We start from the raw sequence: 23704 nt of genomic DNA, 5'->3' as shown, positions 1-23704 counted from the left end.
TAGAGGATTTGGAAGAGGGAGAGATGTAGTTGTAAGAATATTATAATGGAAGTGAGGTTTTCTTCATCTTGCGGATGTTATCCAGTTGAATATAGTTCCCTTTTCTCTTACTAGATCTACTCTGTCCACAACCTCTGTTTTTATTGTATGTTCATTGGTATGGATTTAGGTGTGTGTGTGTGTGTGTGTGTGTGTGTGTGAGAGCGTTTGTTGGGATGGGGCTGCAGTGGATAATACTGAACTATTATTGTGGTTTCAAGCAATAGCTGTGTAGTTCTTGAGCCAGTATTGAACTTCACTGAGTGATGCTTTAGCAGGCCCAGTTTTGTGGCATCTTTGGCTCTGCAATACTGTACTAGAGGACTCAAACTCATTGGACACTTTTATTTATCATACTAAACTGGTAGTAAGACAACAATAAGGCAACAAGTTGTTGAATATATTGGTATTGTTGTTTCCCTACCAAAATTCACAATACTTCTCGGAACATACTATGAATCTACTTTGATTCTTTAAGAGATCAGGGGAAATGCTTAAGCTGTGGGTATTTTATGTACTTTACTCTAAATGGATTCTATATATTATAAATATATTTAGTACAGAAGCAAATATTAACACCTACTCATTCAAGGGTTTTTCTTTATTTTTTACTATTTTCTACATTGTAGAATAGTAGTGAAGACAAACTATTAAATAATACATATGGAATCATGTAGTAACCAAAAAAGTGTTAACAAAATAAAAATATATTTTATATTTGAGATTCTTCAAAGTAGCCACCCTTTGCATTGATGACAGCTTTGCACACTCTTGGCATTCCCTTGACCAGCTTTACCTGGAATGCTTTCCCAACAGTCTTGAAGGAGTTCCCACATATGCTGAGCTCTTGTGGGTTGAGGTTGGATGATTGTGGAGATCAGATCATCAGATGCAGCACTCCATCACTCTCCTCCTTGGTCAAATAGCCTGTACACAGCCTGGAGGTGTGTTGGGTCATTGTCCTGTTGAAAAACAAATAGTCCCACTAAGCGCAAACCAGATGGGATGGCGTATCGCTGCAGAATGCTATGGTAGCCATGCTAGTTGTGTGCCTTGAATTCTAAATAAATCACAGACAGTGTCACCAGCAAAGCACCATCACACCACCTCCTCCATGCTTCACGGTGGAACCACACATGCGGAGATCATCTGTTCACCTACTCTGCGTCTCACAAAGACACGGCGGTTGGAACCAAAGAATCTCAAATTTGGACTCATCAGACCAAAGGACAGCTTTCCACTGGTCTAATGTCCATTGCTTGTGTTTCTTGGCCCACACAAGTTTCTTCTTCTTATTGGTGTCCTTTAGTACTGGTTTCTTTGCAGCAATTCGAACATGAAGGCCTGATTCACGCAGTCTACTCTGAACAGTTGATGTTGATGTGTTTGTTACTTGAACTCTGTGAAGCATTTATTTGGGCTGCAATTTCTGAGGTGCAGTTAACTCTAATGAACTCATCCTCTGCAGCAGAGGTAACTCTGGGTCTTCCTTTCCTGTGGCAGTCCTCATGAGAGCCAGTTTCATCATAGCGCTTGATGGTTTTTGCGACTGCACTTGAAGAAACTTTGAAAGTTCTTGAATTTTTCCAAATTGACTGACCTTCATATCTTAATGTAATGATGGACTGTCATTTCTCTGCTTATTTTAGCTGTTCTTGCCATAATATGGACTTATCCCTATTTGGTAAAATACCATCTTCTGTATACCAACCCAACCCCCAAATTACACAAATTAACTTTTAAAAAGGCACACCTTTTAATTGATATGCATTCCAGGTGAAACTGGTTGAGAGAATGCCAAGTGTGCAAAGCTGTCATCAAGGCAAAGAGTGGATATTTTCAAGAATCTTAAATCTAAAATATATTTTAATTTGTTTAACACTTTTTTTGGTTACTAAACTCAGCAAAAAAACAAATGTCCTCTCACTGTCAACTGCGTTTATTTTCAGCAAACTTAACATGTGTAAATATTTGTATGAACATAAAAAGATTCAACAACTGAGACATAAACTGAACAAGTTCCACAGACATGTGACGAACAAAGGGGGGGGTCAAAAGTAACAGTCAGTATCTAGTGTGGCCACCAGCTGCATTAAGTACTGCAGTGCATCTCCTCCTCGTGGACTGCACCAGATTTGCCAGTTCTTGCTGTGAGATGTTACCCCACTCTTCCACCAAGGAACCTGCAAGTTCCCGGACATTTCTGGGGGGAATGGCCCCGGCCCTCACCCTCCGATCCAACAGGTCCCAGACGTGCTCAATGGGATTGAGATCCGGGCTCTTCGCTGGCCATGGCAGAACACTGACATTCCTGTCTTGCAGGAAATCACACACAGAATGAGCAGTATGGCTGGTGGCATTGTCATGCTGGAGGGTCATGTCAGGATGAGCCTGCAGGAAGGGTACCACATGAGGGAGGAGGATGTCTTCCCTGTAACGCACAGCGTTGAGATTGCCTGCAATGACAACAAGCTCAGTCCGATGATGCTTTGACACACTGCACCAGACCATGACGGACCCTCCACCTCCAAATCGATCCCGCTTCAGAGTGCAAGCCTCAGTGTAACGCTCATTTCTTCAACAATAAACGCGAATCCGACCTTCACCCCTTGTGAGACAAAACCACGACTCATTTGTGAAGAGCACTTTTTGCCAGTCCTGTCTGGTCCAGCGACGGGGGGTTTGTGCCCATAGGCGACTTTGTTGCCGGTGATGTCTGGTGAGGACCTGCCTTACAACAAGCCTACAAGCCCTCAGTCCAGCCTCTCTCAGCCTATTACAGACAGTCTGAGCACTGATGGAGGGATTGTGCGTTCCTGGTGTATCTCGGGCAGTTGTTGTTGCCATCCAGTACCTGTCCCGCAGGTGTGATGTTCGGTCGTACCGATTCTATGCAGGTGTTGTTACACGTGGTCTGGCACTGCGAGGACGATCAGCTGTCCGTCCTGTCTCCCTGTAGCGCTGTCTTCGGCGTCACACAGTACGGACATTGCAATTTATTGCCCTGGCCACATCTGCAGTCCTCATGCCTCCTTGCAGCATGCCTCAGGCACGTTCACACAGATGAGCAGGGACCCTGGGCATCTTTCTTTTGGTGTTTTTCAGAGTCAGTAGAAAAGCCTCTTTAGTGTCCTCAATTGCCTACCGTCTGTAAGCTGTTAGTGTCTTAACGACCGTTCAACAGGTGCATGTTCATTAATTGTTTATGGTTCATTGAACAAGCATGGAAAACAGTGTTTAAACCCTTTACAATGAAGATCTGTGAAGTTATTTGGATTTTTACGAATTATCTTTGAAAGACAGGGTCCTGAAAAAGGGACGCACATTTTATATGATTCCATATGTGTTATTTCATCGTTATGTCTTCACTATTATTCTACTATGTAGAAAATAGTAAAAATAAAAACCCTTGAATGAGTAGGTGTGTCCAAACTTTTGACTGGTTACTGTATATTAAAATGGAGAGTACGGAACAGAATCGATTGTAAATGGATAAAAGCACTTAGTACAGTTAAAATGTCTATATTTTACTCTGTGAGCATGCTTGCATGCACATATATGAGCAATTCCTCCTGTATCACAATTCAGTATCAATTTTTAGATTAGTTTCCCCCTAGCCTACTTTATTGAATATCAGCTGTGTGACATTGTGACTGATATCTCACATTTTGACACACTCCACAAGTAGCTCTGACAGTTCATGTAAATGGTCCTCCTATCTTAGTAAGCCAAACTGCCATGTTTACAGTTTAAGCAGTGCCTTGGAGTAGGGAAGAGACTGGGTGATGAGGGTTAAAGGGGGGTAGTGAATATGACCCTCTACTCGCTCTTATAACTGAACTCCAGGAAGAAGAGGTTATACTGACAGACAGTTACAATAATAAATAGTTGCCTCCTTTGTTACTGGTGTCCTGTGCCAATGAAGTGCACTTACATAGAAACTAGAACATCCCTACATGACTCAACTACTTTTACATTTGTAACAATGTCAACGACTATAGATTTGATTATGTAATGACCTCAATGTTTACCTACTGCTTTTTAAATGTAATAGACTCTCACCAGTTACAGGGACTGTAGGTAGATCTGTTGCCATCATGTGGAAGAGTTAGTGTAGAGGAAATATTACACATGTAGTCTGTAGGCATTTTCTATAGGATTTGAATCAACATTCATTTCAGTACAGTGAAGTGTTAAATGCATACAATATCCTTGTATGACCCATTCATGTAACTACAATATTGGCGCAGGACAAACGTGTAGTTCATGGCAGCAAACCCACACGTTTTGGGATTTTGAAAATGATTGTATGCCTCTAAAGATACATTTTGTTAGAGGTTGATGTGATAGTCCTCTAGGCAGTGGGAGGGGGGCCAATATACCATATAAAAGCCATAGGACTATTCCACATTTGTTGAGAATAATTTGGTAGTATTTTATATGTTCAAATGAAACTTAAGCCAGTGACCTGGGTTGTGATATGTGATGTTAGAGGTGCTTGAAATGGAGATAAAGATGCAGATTTTTCTTGAGTGATCAGATATGTGGACTGGGTGAGATGCAGGGGGAAAATTAACTAACTTAATATATTCTGAAAGGACTATTTTATTAAAGCATATGTAAATTATATTGAGAGATTTAACAAAATGAATGTACATTATAAACAGATTTGTATTTGTATAACATACTTTACGGTCTGGTATATGAATTAATCTAAGCACAATGGATTCTAATTTACGGCACAGAGAGCAAAGCTATAAATGTGGGTGTCTACGTAAATGTTTGGACTGTCTTTGTGGGTGTGACGCATGAGAGTGACGGTGGAGCTGTATGTATTTCCAGTGGAAGTGCAGATTCCTCTTGATACTGCCTAACTAGTAGTCATACTGTTGGTTGAGAGGAAGGGAGGGACCAGTCTGATATTGAGGACATGTATTGTCATTGTGAGATGGGGGAATAGTCAACCGAGACAGAAAGCTTGGTGGATGGAGAGGGGCAACAGTTGTCATTAACTCTTTTTTTAATTGCAAAATGTACATTTTTATTGTCCAATCTAAATTCATTATCAGTCAAGTGTAGTGTTACAACAAAGTTCTAACAGTAAAATGGGCTTGTTTTAATGTTTCAGCCCCACAGAACATCGGTATATCACAAAGGCTGTCCGTGCCATATCAAATGTTGTGACGTTTCTCCTTCATAAGCAATATGAGCGTTAAGAACAGATGAAGTTCAATTCTCTGCTGTCTCTGTCTGTGAGACTTGTGGGAGGGTGTTTGTCGTGGCCTTTGGCAGACTGAATCTAAGCTGGACTGTTTGTCCTTGTCTCGTTAGTGAAGGAGATACCCGTATGTTGTTTGATAAAAAATGTGGGGTATTAATCACAAGAAAATATACCTTCTAATCCACAGTCTGCATAATACACTTTAACAGTTGTGATGCTTGTCTAGTTTTGCATTCATGCGTTTATTCAGTTATTGTCTTTTGATGAACTATAAGGTGGATCATAAGGCTGTGTTTACACAGGCAGCTCAATTCAGATCTTTTGACAATTTCCCTTCGCTAAGTCCCGCCCCAGAATTTTGGGCAAGCAATCGCAGCAATGGATAGCAACTGTCGTCGAGGCCTAGCCAGTGTTGCCAATTTAGTGACTTTGTTGCTATGTGTAGCGATTTTTTTTTTAATTTATTTTTATTATTATTTTTATTTTTATTTTTTTGATAAACGAAAATGACCCCTTCAGTGACTTATTGGGAAGAGGCTAGCGACAAATTCAGCTACTTTTAATTTCAGGCTGCATTTTGAGTTTTTACATTTACATTTTAGTCATTTAGCAGACTTACAGTAGTGAGTGCATACATTTCATTTCATGCATTTTTTTTTTTTTTGTACTGGCCCCCCGTGGGAATCGGGAGTTTTGCCACCTAGAGTTTCCATGGTTTTGATAGCATGTAGCTAATTTCCCCAGTAAATTCTGAGAGTTGGAGAACACAGGCAGAGAAGCACAATGGGAGGGGCCGTGTGCCGGGGGTTAAAACTACATTGGGGGGCGCAGCTAGGCAAATCTGTGCTGTGACGTCGTAGCGGCACATTAATGCCAGTTAGGGGAGTGGAGGAAAACCGTAGTTTCCTGAAATGCAGAGCCCGTTGGAGCATTAATCTGAAATTATACTTTTGTTCCATTGTTTGTTACGTCAACTGGTTGGCTAGCCAAGGTTAGCTCTGTCGCACTAGGCCTTTTCAAACTGCAATGTTCTTAGCCCAGGGCTAAAATCTTCCTTAGCCCAGGGCTAAAATCTTTCCTAGCCCAGGGCTAAGGAGCGGTGTGAACGCATCTATTGACAACCTAACGTAATATAACTTGTTTTCTCAATGTATGTGAGCAAGCTAAGTTATCCATGCTATTAATACAACTCCCATCTGCTGTTGACATCAGGATATGATTTGAGAGCACTAACTAGTTAACTCCAAAAGTGGTTAGTAGCTTTGACTGCATGCTGACAGTGAATTCAGAAAGCCATTCAGTGGCTAACCACACTAGCTACAAACCAGTGGAGGCTGCTGAGGGGAGGACGGCTCATAATAATGGCTGGAACGGGGCGAATGGAATGGCATCAAACTCATGGAAACCGTGTATTTGATGTATTTTATACCATTCCACTCATTCCTCTCCAGCCATTACCATGAGCCTGCCACCAACCTCCTGTGCTACAAACAATTTTACCAGGTTCCTGTAAAGCAATTATAATGACAGTCCACCACAACATACCCAAGAGATTCCTGATTAGCCAGGGGTAGTCTGTTTTAATGTAATTGTTGTGTATTAAAACAGTTTGAAATCATTGCGAGGGGATATTTCGCCAGTGCTTGACAAGGGAATTGGGCTTCCAGGGAAAATGTCAGAGGTTGCAACAGTAACCAAGGGGGGCAGAGCTTAACGTGGGTAAATTATTTATATATCTGATACCCATCTGATATTTTCCCCAATGTGTAAACGGCAACAAAAACACATTTGAATCTGATCTTTTGACTTCCGATTCATACCACATCCACATGTGGATCTCAATCCTGATATAATTCTGATGTTTCATATATGACCTGTCTAGATGATTAGATTTGTTTTTTGCACATGACCTGCCATTACCATGACAACCACAGCTACATTTAAAGGAACAGTGACAGAAATAAGCATTGCATCTGTGTGTTACATCAGTGGAAAAAGGCTATACGGACACTCCTGACCTGCAAAACAATATTTAATTTAAGAATTTGTTAAAATGAGGTAAGGGTTTGGTTAAGATAATGGTCAGTTCGATTTTAGCTTCTACATTGCTTGCTGTTTGGGGTTTTAGGCTAGGTTTCTGTATAGCACTTTGACATCTGATGTAAAAAGGGCTTTATAAATACATTTGATTGATTACAGGTCAGGAATATCCTTATAGCCTCTCCCACATCAGTGTGAATGCACAAATCTGATATGGGCACATGTAAAACTGAGTGTGGACAGTCAGAATAATTTTTTTTCTTCTTCAGAATTGTGTTCTTAGGGTGGCTGTGTAAACACGGCCCAAATGAAGGATGAATTACTGTTCTCATTTGGGTGGGTTTTCTGCTTCTGTGTAGTAAGTGTTTTAGGTATACTGTCTCTGAGCCTTTGCCTGTTGCTATGGAGGCAATGACTTGCTTCACCCAATGTAGTCGCACATTAATCAAGACACTATTCACAGATATTATATAGTCAGACTGTACAAAATCTTGGATCTCCTTGTAGAATAACATTTAAAGTATGAATGGATTTGTGATTTTTAATAGATGCTTGTTGTTGGAAATAGGACCGGTGAAAGTCGAAAAGCTGATGTCTTTGGACAGGTCTATAATCTCTTATCCTTTTTCAGTTTTTGAGAAATTAAATGTCTTTACAATGTTTAGTGTTTCTGTTTGAGGGGTTAACTCCAGATTGTATTTCATAGACTGATGAACTTTCAAGATTATGTTGAATGAACTCATGAGTCTGTAAAAGTCTTAATGCAGAGTTGTTTGAAAAATAAAACTACATTGATCTAATCTTAAAATTGTTTGTATTACTGTGCCTTTATTCCTAGTTTGAATTCATTGTTCCTCATGTTTTACACCCAATGAAAGAATGGGCTAAGCATGCGTTGTATAATTGATCTCCAGTCTTCTATAAGGAGTTCCTACTATCATGCAGGCCTTCACTCCAACCAACACATTTACCAGGCTTGGGTCCCCCAAACTCTGTCCTGGGGCCATGTTTTGTTTTTTGCCCTATCACTACGCAGCTAATTCAAATAATCAAAGCTTGATGTGTTGGTGATTTGAATCAGCTGTGTAGTGCTCGGCACAAAACTAAACGTGCACCCAGGGGTGGGCCCCAGGACAGAGTTTGGGAAACCGTGCTAAATCAGCCATATCCCTGAAGTGAACAGGGATATGAATTAAAGGGAATAGACTGGTGTAAAGAACATGGTGAACTCCCTTGGTCTTGCATGCACCAATCCAATCCCTTTAAAATCCATCTGTGGGAGTGAACGGGTGTACGCTCCTGGAAGAAGGGCAGAGAATCGGTATACAAGCCATGAATACATCTAACTATTCTAAAAAAATGACCTGACACTATGAATCAGTTTGTAGTTTGTTTAGAAACTGGAACAGAAATCTGGACATCAGGTAGGTTTCAAAGGTTAAAATTGATTCATCAAAGCATTTCAAATTCACTGTTTTGTGCTAAACATGACCCCCATATCTCCCTTAAACTAGCATGCATCATTTTAAACACATAATGCTAAAAAAAGAAGTACACACAACTGGCCGAAACTGGCAAGAGGCTACGTGTATTTATTAATAGTATGTACAATGTATACCATCATAAAGTTGACATAATATATTGACAAAGTCAAAGTATGAATATTGCCCCTGCTTATTTGAGAGTTGACTCTTGATAATCCATTTTTTCTCATCTTATGAATCTCTCATTTTATTGATTTCATTTAGTTTAATTTCATTATTCTCTATTAATTATCCTTAAAGTGTATCTGAGGCACACAGGGAAAACATGAATAAAATAAGCGTAAAAAAAAAAATTAATACAACAAAAACATCAAAACCAAAACTATCATATTTACTTATGTGGGTGTACATATCTATAAAAACAGTAACTACATGATAGCATTTTGTTTGAGCCAGGAGAAACTTTAAGAATTGATGGTTTATCTGGATTTTCCTTTAACAGTGTCACTGTGGAAAGTCGGCTCTCTATCTCCCTGTCTGTAGTCTCTTTGAGTGTTAATGGATTCACTTATTCTCTTGCTTTTCCAGCCCATCACTCTATTCCCTCTACTGTCACTTTTTTCACCCTGTCACAGAGACACACAAATCTACTGTAGCACAGAAAATCCATTTTAGGGATATTTGGGACTTCTGAGTAAACAAACGAAAAACAGAATTGTCCAATAACTACCTCTCCCCCATTTAGCTCAAGGGATAGAGTTTCTCTCAGAAATAAACATGTACTGTATATGTGTGTGTGTGCATGTATGTGCGTGTTTTAGTTTAGCAGATGTGAGGATTTTATTGAATTTGGTCACGTCTTTTACGGTGGTTCCAATGACATATGCGTACTCGAGTGTGTGCTGTGTACATATCAGTTGTGGGTAGTGTTGGCATTTGTTTGTAATTCTGGTGGACTCTTCCTGCATACAATGTGATTGGTAACATGTCAAATTGCAAGTGGCGTGTGTGTGTGTGTGTCTGTGTAAACTCATACCTAATTGGCGTTATATATATATTATGTACAATGTTTCAATGTGTATGTGTACATCTTTACGTACAGTGTGAATACAGTGTGCAAACTATGTGTACCAAAATGTGAGATGTAAATACTTTGTATGATCAATAATGTGTGTGTGTGTGTGTGTGTGTGTGTGCGCGCGCATGGCTCAGGTAACTTGTCAGTTCCAGATCTTGAGGAAGCTGTCCCAGGACCCAGTGGCCACCGCCATGCCATCATCAGTCACACCTAGACAGCTCACACGATTGTCATGGCCAGCTAACACTCCTGACACAGAGAGGGACAAACAAATGGCATCAGGTGTCTTAGTTAGCCATCTTATCAATACCCCATCTAACATCCCTTAACACAAGGATCCCTTAGTGGAGAGTTGAATTAAACTTTACTGAGATCAGCTTGTGAATTGAAGTCTAACATTTCAATAAAATCAGAAGATATACCATTGTCTTTTCAGTTATCATACATGGGTCTGGTGAAGTCAGAAACAACAATGGCTGTGGCCTAAATGACAGCCACTCCCTCCTACTACACCGACCTGCTCGATCTCCCTTCATGGCGTCCCAGATGTTGCAGTTGAAGTCATCGTAGCCGGCCAGCAGCAGCCGTCCGGATCTGGAGAAGGCCACGGAGGTGATGCCACAGATGATGTTATCGTGAGAGTACAGGCTGAGCTCCTGGTCGGCGCGCAGGTCAAACAGCCTGCAGGTGGCGTCGTCGGAGCCGGTGGCAAAGGCGCTGCCGTTGGGAAAGAACTGGGGAGGAAAGAGAGAGGGGGGACAGACATGGTAGATCAGCTAGCCATGCACCTAGCATTAGGTACATTAAACACTAAGCATTAGCTAGTGCAGCTAACATGAAGGACTTTGGGAACAGTGACATGTCTATGGTATCCTGGCTTAATGCCATGCCATGAACCAGAAAGCAGGTCACCAGTGGCTTCCAGCTTGTCAGCACACTCACACAGACTGCGTTGATGTCAGACTCATGGCCCGTGAACGTCTGTCGGCACATGCTGTCCCTGATGTCCCACAGCTTAATGGAGGCGTCACAGGCTCCGGACACAAAGGTGCGGAAGTCTGGGGACAGAGACAGGCTCATGACGTCACCACTGTGGCCCGAAAACACTGTGGTCTGCTGGCTGGTCTCGATGTCCCACAGCGCACTGGGGGAGAGAACAGAACAGGGACCCACTGAATTTAACAACTGTTATTAGACCATTTTAAGTGTAAGTTTGGGTTAGCTCATAGCTAGTACCAGTATAGACCAGGGATGGGCAACTGGCCCTTTTGTAGGCACGTGGACCAATTTCACACTAAGAAAATATATACAGTACCAGTAAAAAGTTTCGACACACCTACTCATTCAAGGGTTTCTCTTTATTTTTACATTGTAGAATAATAGTGGAGACATCAAATCTATGAAATAACACATATGGAATCATGTAGTAACCAAAAAAGTGTTAAACATATCAAAATACATTTATATGATGTCTTCACTATTATTCTATAATGTAGAAAATAGTACAAATAAAGAAAAAACCCGGGAATGAGTAGGTGTGTCCCAACTTTTGACTGGTACTGTTTATCTTTTTAGGAACTCAGGTCGGGGTCTCAACTTACTGTTGAGTTAGAATAATAGAATGCACAAGGTGCAATTGGGACATGTGATTGTGGCCATGCGCAATTAGCCCATGTCAGCAAAAAATGTTTAGCTGGCCGCTAAACTGTGCATGTTACCAATCTGTCTAAACTTATAGTAAGCATGGTTGAATTACCGACCGTGGTGGGACTAATCGATCATCAGTTATCATATAAAAACTGCAAACGTCTTCCTCTACCCTATGGCAAAATGTGTAGGAATTGCAGGAAATGAACTTTAAAATGTAAAAAAATTGTTCTCTTCGCTGTCACGAGGGGGGACGCTAAAATGTGGGAGGTATAGTATATTTATATTTGCATTCTCCATCAGCCTTGGTAACTAATCCATCAGGACTCACCAGGTAGTGTCTCCTGAGCTTGTGATGATTTGATTGTCATCGATGAAACGGCAACAGGACAGGTAACCTGTAGCACAAAAAAAACATCTATTAGAACACTGGCTGCAGCATATCAATGCATATTACTCCTACAGAGACTTAACTACAACAACACTCATGCTACAGAATGTGACTCATTTGAAGCCACAGGTGAGCTAGCACTGTAACACAGCTAAGGGACATTCTAGCTGATGTCTCGGGTCGTTATAATTGTGTTGCCCTGTGACTAATTAGCCATGTGAATTAAAGTCATCCTTGTTTGGAACCTGGGGCTCACCGAGGGACAGTTAGGAATACACAACTGAACTGCATACACAACCATATGTAGTGCCACAGGGGAAGTTAAGAGTCAGGGAGGTTCAAATAAAATCACATAACCTAGCTAAGACACTTCCATGATTTCTCAAAGGAGAATGAACACAAAATCCCTCAAGCTTTTTGTCACATAGGTATTTGTGTGTAGTAGTGCTTCTTCACCTGTGTGTCCAGGTAATTCCCTGCTGACCCTGACGTTGCCCTCACGGGTCTTCAAGCAGTAGATGGAGCAAATGTTGTCCAGACCTCCACAGGCCACGTAGTTACCAGAGGGGGCATAAGCACAGGTCATCACCCAGGAGGAACGCAGGGGGATAGCATGCATCTGGAGGGGGGGATAAGAGTTGGTCACTGTGCGTCACAGAATAAAGGCATGGCCATTGAGAAGGAGAGTAGCATCACAACTGGGGCCAGGCATGAGTCCTGCTCCAAGTCCAAATCCAGACAGAGCAGAAGTAGCACAATAATAGTCCATTGTGCTTCCCCTATACTGATATTTGGGGGTCTTTTCTGGGTGCCGTTGCATAATGTAATTTACAATGTTTGAATGTCAAAGTGACTCTGGGTGGTTATGATGTAAGCAGATTATGAGATGAGTCAAACACACATTCCTAGTAAAGGAAGGTCTTTAGTATGCTCCCATTTAACTTCCAATTCCTGAAGGCAGACAGTGCGTCAACCTAGTCAGGCCTCTTGGGGAGATTGTTGTTGTTATTGTTGTTATTTGGGTGCAGCTCTCACTTTGTTAGTGGTGTAGCTGTCCCAGATGATCAGTTTTCCATCTTGAGAGGCGCTGACCAGGAGCCTGCGGAGACAAAGAGGTAGAACCATTTTTATTATACCTACTCATAACAAGCACAGCTTGTACCACCGTGAGTGAGAGTGTGAAGAGAGAGGGACAAGCCCCTTAAGGGGTTGGCATAATGTTACACCCACCTAGAGTCTGTGCCCCAGTGCATGGCATAGATCTTAGCCAGGTGGCCACGAAGAGTGCGCCTCGTCCGCATCTGAATCCTCCCCACTGGATCCAGACCTGCTGTTATCTGGTTGACACACAAACACACAGAAAAGTATTGTGAAGACAAGTTCATCACAGGGTTAATGTGGCAATATAATGTACTGTAGGTTATATTGTATGTCGGTTAAGGCATGATAAACACTTTTATTGACTGAGTTCATAAGGGGCCTTCAGACACAAGGTACATCTATACCAATCATACTGTCTTTATGTGGCTATGTGTTTATAATCATGTTGTCTTTTATGTGGGCATGTGTGATACTGACCTGTGTTAGGGTTGAGTCCCCACATGCTTTCCTGGCATCCTAAGAGACAGAGAAACAGAGAGTGGTTAGACAAGCATGAGCACTCTCCCTTAAATCTTACCCAGGTCAACCTCCCACCTCTCCATATGGTTCATTAGGCCAACTCCCTTTTCCACCAACCCCCTTTCCTCCTAAACCCAATAGTTTTACTGCTTTAATTGAGATCATAAGGCGTCAGAGTAGGACTGCTGATCCAGGTTCAGGTCCTTCTGTCCATATCCTGTAATCTCATTCTTTATGATCTACAATAAAAGGTAAAACTGATCCTAGATCAGCACTCCTAGGCTCTGGGACTTTGTAAACGTGGGCCCAGATCAGTGACATTCTGGCTGCGTTTACTTAGGCACACCAATTCTGATCTTTTGCCCAATTATTGGCAAAAGAGCTGAACTGATTGGTCAAAAAACCAATTAGCAAAAAAAGATCACAATTAGGCTGTCTGTGTAAACGCAGTCTCTCTACAACGCTTGGGTCGTGTTCCGCTGCTCAGACGTTGCTGACGCATGCCTGATCTTACTTCGCCTGGATAGGTATTTTATGTGTCAGCTAACGACATCATATGTTCTAGTAATCTAGTGCCCGACTGCAGTGCACAGTTGATGATAAGACACACAACCATTGGTTGATGCATGCAACGTGTGAGCAGGAGAACGCGGCCATACTCTTATCTGGTTCCTAAGTTGTTCCGCCTCCTGACGCAGCTGCTCCAGCTCGCTCATTTTGGATCCCTGGCCTCGTTGATATCCTCTGTCACTCAAACAGTCACCTGGTGGGAACAAATGATGGAAAACAGGATGAGAAGTGGAACTTAAAACATTCATGCAGATTTCCAGGAGAGATATCGAGTTCAAAGTTAGGATTCCGTCCAAGAGAAGAAACGTCAAAATAGAATGATGGACAGTGCCTGCGTCAGAACAAACCAATCATCTACTTGTAATGTAATATGTGCTATGTTTGGTCATGACATGCGTATCAGGTTGAATGATTTGATTGCAGTGTTATCATGGTGAGTAATTGACACACTACATCAGAGGTGTCGTGGTCCTCTGCTGGTCTCATTCTGATCAATGGGTGTGATCTGATCATAATCATTTTGGCATATTTCACCCGGAGGATCGTTGTTTTACACCATCACAAACATGGCTGCAGAGCGGCAGCTAGATTCAGAGTAAATTGGGTATATAAACTGTAAAATAATACTTAATTCAGTATTTTAAGCGCATGGTTTACCAACATAGCACATGTAAAATATGGAAAGCTTGTAATCTGTAGGTTTATGGTTGTACAGCCTTGTCTGGTTTAACAGTGGAAAATAATCTCTAATCTGGTATAATCTGAGAAAGCGCTTCATCATTTAATGGGCTCTCTTTGATATCCACAAACGACTTAATGCACAGAAACAAGATTAGGATTACTGCAGGCAGCATTATTTATTACAGACACATTGAACAAAATGTGTGTGTTTGTTGTGTTCTTAAAGCAGTTTTGAATCTCTATTTAGTATAGCTATCATTCAAATAATTTGGCAGTGGAATATTACCATAATTACTATTACCTGTTTCTTACTATATTTTTACAACGACTTGTTAATGATTCAACATTCCAACAATTATGGTCGATTCTGGTGGAAACAAAATGTCAATTTGTTCAATCTGCCGTATCAAAACTAATGTTTCTCTCTTTAACAGCCTCGCGTACTAGTGATCTATGTTGTTCACACATTACATTTACAAAATGAAGGCATACTGTGCTCTGAAAACTATTTTACAGCAGGATTTGGATCACCTAGTGAAATACCCTCCTGAAAATGGCTGATACTAGCATTATAACAAACTACATTTCCAAATTACTACATTTTCACCCGTTAGACAAGCGTTTCCCAAACTCGGTCCTGGGGACCCCAAGGGTTGCACGTTTTGGTTGTTGCCCTAGCACTACACAGCGCCCCAGGACCGAGTTTGGGAAACACTGCACTAGACCTACAGTTGAAGTCGGAAGTTTACATACACCTTAACCAAATACATTTAAACTCAGTTTTTCACAATTCCTGACATTTAATGCTAGTAAACATTCCCTGTCTTAGTCAGTTAGGATCACCACTTTATTTTAAGGAATGTGAAATGTCAGAATAATAGTAGAGAGAATTATTTATTTCACCTTTTATTTTCTTTCATCACATTCCCAGTGGGTCAGAAGTTTACATGCACTCAATTAGTATTTGTTAGCATTGCCTTCATAGTGTTTAACTTGGGTCAAACGTTTCAGGTAGCCTTCCACAAGATTCCCACAATAAGTTGGGTGAATTTTGGCCCATTCCTCCTGACAGAGCTGGTGTAGCTGAGTCAGGTCTGTAGGCCTCCTTGCTCGCACGCTTTTTCAGTTCTGCCCACAAATTTTCTATGGGATTGAGGTCAGGGCTTAGTGATGGCCATTCCAATACCTTGACTTTGTTGTCCTTAAGCCACAACTTTAGAAGTATGCTTGGGGTCATTATCCATTTGGAATACCCATTTGTGACCAAGCTTTAACTTCCTGACTGATGTCTTGAGATGTTGTTCAATATATCCACATAATTTTCCTTCCTCATGATGCCATCTATTTTGTGAAGTGCACCAATCCCTCCAGCAGCAAAGCATCCCCACAACATGATGCTGCCACCCCCGTCCTACACGGTTGGGATGGTGTTCTTCGGCTTGCAATCTCCCCCTTTTTCCTCCAAACATAACGATGGTCATTATGACCAAACAGTTCTATTTTTGTTTCATCAGACCAGAGGACATTTCTCTAAAAAGTATAATCAGACCATAGTCTGGCTTTTTATGGCAGTTTTGGAGCAGTGGCTTCTTCCTTGCTGAGCGGCCTTTCAGGTTGTCGATATAGGTCTTGTTTTACTGTGGATGAAGATACTTTGTACCTGTTTCCTCCAGCATCTTCACAAGGTCCTTCGCTGTTGTTCTGGGATTGATTTGCACTTTTTCACTGAAGTACATTCATCTCTGGGAGACAGAACGCGCCTCCTTCCTGAGCGGTATGACGGCTGCGTAGCCCCATGGTGTTTATACCTGCGTACTATTGTTTATACAGATGAACGTGGTACCTTCAGGCATTTGGAAATTGCTCCCAAGGATGAACCAGACTTGTGGAGGTCTTGTGGAGGTCTTAGCTGATTTCTTTAGATTTTCCCATGATGTCAAGCAAAGAGGCACTGAGTTTGAAGGTAGACCTTGAAATACATCCACAGGTACACCTCCAATTGACTCAAATTATGTCAATTAGCCTATCAGAACCTTCTAAAGCCATGACATAATTGTATGGAATTTTCCAAGCTGTTTAAAAGGCACAGTCAACTTAGTGTATGTAAACTTCTGACCCACAGGAATTGTGATACAGTGAATTCTAAGTGAAATAATCTGTCTGTAAACAATTGTTGGAAAAATGACTTTGTCGTGCAAAGTAGATGTCCTACCCGACTTGCCAAAACTATAGTTCGTTAACAAGAAATTTGTGGAGTGGTTGAAAAACGAGTTTTAATGACTCCAACCTAAGTGTATGTAAACTTCCGACTTCAACTGTATATTGTTACCATTACTGTCATATGTATACTGTGTTCTAGTCAAGGTTCATCCTATATAACTACTGCTACACACACCTTTTCAATTCATATACGGCCCATACTCTCTACAGTACACACCATTATATACATATACAGTACCAGTCAAATGTTTGGACACACCTACTCATTCAAGGGCTTTTTTTAAAATTATTTTTTATTTTCTACATTGTAGAATAATAGTGAGAACATCAAAACTATGAAATAACACATATGGAATCATGTAGTAACCAAAACTGTTAAACAAATCAAAATATATTTGAGATTTTAGATCCTTCAAAGTAGCCACCCTTTGCCTTGACATCTTTGCACACTCTGGGCATTCTCTCAACCAGCTTCACCTGGAATGCTTTCCAACAGCCTTGAAGGAGTTGCCACAAATGCTGAGCACTTGTTGGCTGCTTTTCCTTCACTCTGCGGTCCAATTCATCCCAAACCATCTCAATTGGGTTGAGGTCGGGTGATTGTGGAGGCCAGGTCATCTGATGCAGCACTCCATCACTCTCCCTCTTGGTCAAATAGCCCTTACACAGCCTGGAGGTGTGTTGGGTCATTGTCCTGTTGAAAACAAATGATAGTCCCACTAAGCGCAAACCAGATGGGTTGGCATATCACTGCAGAATGCTGTGGTAGCCATGCTGGTTAAGTGTGCCTTTGAATTCTAAATAAATCACACATAGTGTCACCAGCAAAGCACCCCCACACACAATCCCACCTCCTCCTCCATACTTCACGGTGGGAACCACACGTGGAGATCATCCGTTCACCTACTCTGCATTTCACAAAGACACGGCGGTTGGAACCAAAAATCTCACATTTGGACTCATCAGACCAAAGGAAAGATTTCCACCTGTCTAATGTCCATTGCTCGTGTTTCCAAGCAAGTCTCTACTTCTTATTGGTGTCATTTAGTAGTGGTTTCTTTGCAGCCATTTGACCATGAAGGCCTGATTCACGCAGTGTCCTCTGAACAGTTGATGTTGAGATGTGTGTGGTACTTGAACTCTGTGAAGCATTTATTTGGGCTGCAATTTCTGATGTGCAGTTAACTCTAATGAACTTTTTCCTCTGCAGCAGAGTCCGAATCAGGCTCTTCCTTTCCTGTGGCGGTCCTCATGAGAGCCAGTTTCATCATAGCGCTTGATGGTTTTTGTGACTGCACTTGAATAAACATTGAAAGTTCTTGAAATGTTCCAGACTGACTGATCTTCATGTCTTGTAGGAATGACGGACTGTCGTTTCTCTTTGCTTATTTGAACTGTTCTTGCCATAATATGGACTTGGTCTTTTACCAAATAGGGCTATCTTCTGTATGCCACCTCTACCTTGTCACAACACAACTGATTGGCTCAAATGCATTAAGAGGGAAATAAATTCCACAAAGTAACTTTTAAAAAGGCACACCTGTTAATTGAAATGCATTCCAGGTGACTACCTCATGAAGCTGGTTGAGAGAATGCCAAGAGTGTACAAAGCTGTCATCATGGCATATAGAATCTCAAATATAAAATATATTTTGATTTCTTTAACACTTTGTGTTATTTCATAGTTGGATGTCTTCACTATTATTATTCAATGTAGAAAATAATCAAAATAAAAAAAACCTCTGGAATTAATAGGTGTCCAAAATTTTGACATTTACTGTATATATACACTATATATACAAAAGTATGTGTTGTATGTGTCCCTTCAAATTAGCCACACCCATTACTGACAGGTGTATACAATCAAGCACACCACCATGCAATCTCCATAGACAAACATTGGCAGTAGCATGGCCTTACTGAAGAGCTCAGCGACTTTCAACGTGGCACCATCATAGCATGCCACCTTTCCAACAAATTAGTTCTGCACATTTCTACCCTGCTAGAGCTGCCCCGGTCAACTGTAAGTGCTGTTATTGTGAAGTGGAAATGTCTAGGAGCAACAATGGTTCAGCCGCAAAGTGGTAGGCCACACAAGCTCACAGAACAGGACCGTCAAGTGCTGAAGCACGTAAAAATCGTCTGTCCTTGGTTGCAACACTCACTACCGAATTCCAAACTTCCTCTGGAAGCAACGTCAGCACAAGAACTGTTAGCAGGGAGCTTCATGAAATGGGTTTCCATGGCCGAGTAGCCGCACACAAGCCTAAGATCACCATGCGCAATATCAAGCGTTGGCTGGAGCGGTGTAAAGCTCGCCGCCATTGGACTCTGGAGCAATGGAAACGTGTTCTCTGGAGTGATGAATCACGCTTCACCATCTGACAGTCCGACAGACTATTCTGGGTTTGGCAGACGACAGGAGAACGCTACCTGCCCGAATGCATAGTGACAACTGTAAAGTTTGGTGGAGGAGAAAAGGGAAAGGATGCATTCAACTGAAATGTGTCTTCCTCTGAATCAGAGAGGTGCGGGGGGCTGCCTTAATCGCCATCCATGTCTTCGGCGCCCGGGGATAATGGTCTGGGGCTGTTATTATGGTTCGGGCTAGGCCCCTTAGTTCCAGTGAAGGGAAATCTTAACGCTAAAGCATACAATGACATTCTAGACGATTCTACGCTTCCAACTTTGTGGCAACAGTTTGGGAAAGGCCCTTTCATGTTTCAGCATGACAATGCCCCTGTGCACAAAGCAAAGTCCATACAGAAATGGTTTGTCGAGATCGGTGTGGAAGAACTTGACTGGGCTGCACAGAACCCTGACCTCAACCGCATCGAACGCCTTTGGGATGAATTGGAATGCCGACTGCGAGCCAGGCCTAATCGCCCAACATCAATGGCCGACCTCACTAATGCTCTTGTGGCTGAATGGAAGCAAGTCCCTGCAGCAATATTCCAATATCTATTGGAAAGCCTTCCCAGAAGAGTGGAGGCTGTTTTAGCAGCAAAGGGGGGACCAACTCCATATTAATGCCCATGATTTTTGAACAAGATGTTTGACAGGCAGGTGTCCACATACATTTGGTCGTGTAGCATATTTATATTCTAGACTCCAACATTGGAGTCTAGATATTTCTTTATTTTGGGGATTTGTGTGTATTGTTTTGTATTGTTAGGTATAATGCACTGTTGGAAATAAATACATAAGCATTTCGCTACACCTGCAAAATATGTCCATGTGACCAATACAATTAGATTTTCACAGTTGAATGTGACTGACAATAATATGGTAGGCCTATTTGTATTATATTTTGTGTGCAGCACTACTTTAAATTCACCAAAACAGTTTTTGCTGTACCATGCACTTCCATATCAACATGCTTAGCACTACAGGTGTGTTTTTGATCACATGCACAAGGAATTAGAAATTGGACCCAGGGGTAATAAGTAATCCTCCTATCTACATCCAACCCCGAGAGAGAGAGAGATTTCACATTCAAATTATATCCCAAATTGGGCACTAGTATTTACATGAGTTGGTGGGCCTATTCAAATCCGTTAGACACCGATGAAATACCTCTAACCATTCTACTCTGTTTTGCACATTAGATTTGCATCACTGTCAGTACTATACCTCTGTCGGTGGCGCTGCACCGGTACTTGGAAAACACAGATATTAAAAAAGAAAATGTATTCACAGACAGGTAGACTGACTGTATCAGGTAGTATCACAGGTAGACTGTAGACTGCATGTATCAGGTAGTATCACAGGTAGACTGTAGACTGCATGTATCAGGTAGTATCACAGGTAGACTGTAGACTGCATGTATCAGGTAGTATCACAGGTAGACTGTAGACTGCATGTATCAGGTAGTATACAGGTAGTGTTCACATTTTCCATATATTCCTCTAATCCCAGTGCCTCAAAGTTAGTTAGCATTACCTAACACTCACATCGCATGTTCCATGTTATTAAAGGCTTCCAACTTCACATGCACAAACAACCAGAAAACATCCACATCATCACCATCTACTAGGCTAGGGAGACGAGCAATTAGCTGGGTCATTGTTCCCTGGGGGAACCTCCAACCAGATGGATCACACAGCACTAATGGAAGGCGACAGGAGGAAATTAGTGGGTCCCAGTCTCCTAGCACAGCTGCTCATTTAGCCAATAAAGCACTAAGGGGGTGGTGGTGCATCATCACCAGAGACCAGGGTGGGAGAGGAGAGGAGTGGGCATCATCGCCCATTGACATCATCAAATGCTCCATTTTTGGTTTCCTCCTTTCCACATGCTTTCTTGGACTTTGTTATCACAATGCAATTCACCTCACCAGGTAGTAACCAAACCAATCCCATGTTGTCTGGACACACATTCCTGTTCCTAACCCTTCCGCAAGAACATCACTGTATGAGAGGATTTCTGGTAGAATTGAAGTGTTTGTCCACTGATGCACCACACTGTTAAAATCATTTAGAAAGATGCATAAAAGGACACAAAAAACACAGAGCACAGCTGGATGAAATGTTCCTTATTGAGTACAACTGGTTGTGGACCTCTACTCAGGTGTGTGGGGGGGTACAGGGGTACACACGTTGTTCTTGATGCTGTAGACTGAAGGCATAATTTACATAAATTAGTGTTGTAGGCCTATTGCAGATGTACAACAATTGTAAAATACACAGCGGACAAGACATTAAAATGCCCCATTTAGGCCAGGATGTGTCCACACAGTTCCTCTAATGAATTCTCTGGGAATGGAATGCTATATTTTAAACGCTCACTTTAATCTGTATATGTAATAATTGTTAAAAATGGTGCTGCTGTAGCCAATCTTATTCCAATCCACATGTGCGCAGGGCCCTGGACGTCCATCACAAAGAGACAGATTGTTACAGAAGGCCTGATGATGGAACACTGCTGAATAGTGATGATGATATATTGTACGAACAACCCACGTGTCCAGTGCTTAGAATATGTGTGCTAAAATGTAACCATAATAGCTCTTTTAACCTTTTTTACACTAAGACAATAGATAACCAATGATAATATGACCTAAACTATGGGTCAAAGACTTGCTTCTGATTTGGAAGAATTATGCAAAATGACAATGTGGCCACACCCCTTATGTTCATGCACAGTAAATGATAGGCCTACTGGTCTATTCGGTTGATATTTCACAGTGAACCAAGACTGGTAAACTCATATTAAGCACATTATATTAGCGTTATTGGATTGACGCTCGGTATAATTTTCTAGAATTCTAAACAAATTCCTTGCATTGATTCCTTGCATTGAATGTGAAATCCATTTTAAGGTCAGATAGCAGCATAGACACTGTAATACAGCCCTCCCTGATCAACAAATAGGTTGCCTACATCGGCCTTGCGGCGCAACTCAGACGGCTACTCCCTCACTGCAAGCAACAGTAGCCTAGGCTACCCACAAATGTATAGAGCTACTTGACATAGGTAGCAGTTACTTGATGAATTTAAGGCCATAATTCGATTATTATAGAAGTGAGCCATGGGCATTCACGGTTAATGGCACTGACACCCTGGCAACCCTGTCATTTTTCCAAGCCGCTAAATATGCAAACGCTTAAGGGGTTGTCTATTAATATAGATTATCGTAATAATGTACAGCAAGTTATGCTATATGCAGATATAAAACAATTTGTACAGTGGGGATGTTTGTCCATATGTATATATTTACCAAAAAATACAGATGAAAAACTATTTCATCGAAATGATGAGCATAGTCATGAATAGGCCCATCATCATCCAGCCATCTTACATCCAAGACAATTCTGACAGCATTTTATAATGGATGGCTACCTGTTAGTTAATGCTTCCGATGAGGTTGCTGGTCTTTCTCGAAAAAATATCTGGATGCAATGTTTCAAAAAGGCTGGGGGTGTTTATTGGCCCCTTTTTTCTTTAGAAAACAAAATAGGGACAAAAATATGCAGATATTTTCAATATCCTCTCTGCTCCTTGTCTTCTAGATTCTTGCTCAGAGTATCTCCAATGTAGGCTGTACAAATAAATATTAAAGATCGAAGTACAGAGACACCATATCTCCGTTTGATTGGACCTCTTGAAAAGATGAGATCTGCTGTTGTGTTCCCGTTTCCTCTTCAGAATGGTTTGCCTTTCTACGCCCGAGACCTTCATAAACTCGAAAACATCTTTGTTGGAGCGGGTTGAACACAATTGCAGTCTGTCCACGCATCAAAGAAAATGCACTGAACCTTATGAAATTAATAAATGGGTTTTCTATGCTCCGTTTTTCTCTTGATTGTATTTTTCGTGATCCTCGCTTCCTTCCTCCCTTGCTAGTTCGCGGATCTCTTCCTCCTCCCTCTCTCCTCTCACTCCCTCGCTTCGTAATGACCGCCGCCTCCTCGTCAAAAATGAATTATTAAATAAATTGCAAAACACAGGCTTAAGCTCTTGAGAGAAAAATATAAATACAATTTAAAAAGGGCTATCTTGCCGGAGGTACAGGAAACCCACCCATCGGTACACAAATAAATAAATAAAATAATAGCATGCAATAATGTATATTCACATGAGGTGTTATTTTATTTTTATCTCTGAATTGCAGAATTCTAATACATCTAACACAATAACGTAGTTTCAGATGAAATCTGCGCTAGCTAACGTTAGATCTCATAAACACGATTCAACCACACCCATTTCGGGCTG

General features: G+C 41.4%; 1 protein-coding gene across 2 annotated transcripts; it reads right to left on the bottom strand.

The window, feature by feature from the left end:
- Nucleotides 1-123: 123 nt before the first annotated feature.
- On the bottom strand, nt 124-23704 carry LOC115154423 (guanine nucleotide-binding protein G(I)/G(S)/G(T) subunit beta-2). 2 transcript variants are annotated; one of them, XR_003867894.1, is made up of 11 exons: nt 22832-23704; nt 14180-14283; nt 13479-13517; nt 13131-13237; nt 12936-12999; nt 12357-12519; nt 11841-11907; nt 10805-11006; nt 10380-10596; nt 9954-10111; nt 124-197 (listed from the first exon to the last, which is right to left on the bottom strand). XR_003867894.1 is itself a non-coding variant. In XM_029700614.1 (10 exons), the coding sequence occupies exons 2-10, from the start codon at nt 14234-14236 to the stop codon at nt 10005-10007; spliced, it is 1023 nt and encodes a 340-aa protein (XP_029556474.1). In that variant the 5' UTR covers nt 14237-14283; nt 22832-23704; the 3' UTR covers nt 8872-10004. The 2 variants fall into 2 exon arrangements, 1 of the variants encoding a protein (XP_029556474.1); XM_029700614.1 differs by lacking the exon at nt 124-197 and having other exon boundaries at nt 8872-10111.

The sequence above is a fragment of the Salmo trutta genome, chromosome 19, assembly GCF_901001165.1.
Source record: "Salmo trutta chromosome 19, fSalTru1.1, whole genome shotgun sequence".
Classification (NCBI taxonomy): domain Eukaryota; kingdom Metazoa; phylum Chordata; class Actinopteri; order Salmoniformes; family Salmonidae; genus Salmo; species Salmo trutta.
This window is presented reverse-complemented; position numbering and strand designations above follow the sequence as displayed.

What these genes read in the sequence shown, in the direction of transcription:
- LOC115154423 (XM_029700614.1), bottom strand. Translation starts at nt 14,236, where the DNA reads ATGAGCGAGCTGGAGCAGCTGCGTCAGGAGGCGGAACAACTTAGGAAC. An exon ending in AACTTAGGAACCAGATAAGA is followed by an intron (nt 13,518 to 14,179) that starts GTATGGCCGCGT and finishes TCTGTCTCTTAG; the next exon opens with GATGCCAGGAAAGCATGTGG. An exon ending in CATGAAGGGAGATCGAGCAG is followed by an intron (nt 10,112 to 10,379) that starts GTCGGTGTAGTA and finishes TCTCTGTGTCAG; the next exon opens with GAGTGTTAGCTGGCCATGAC.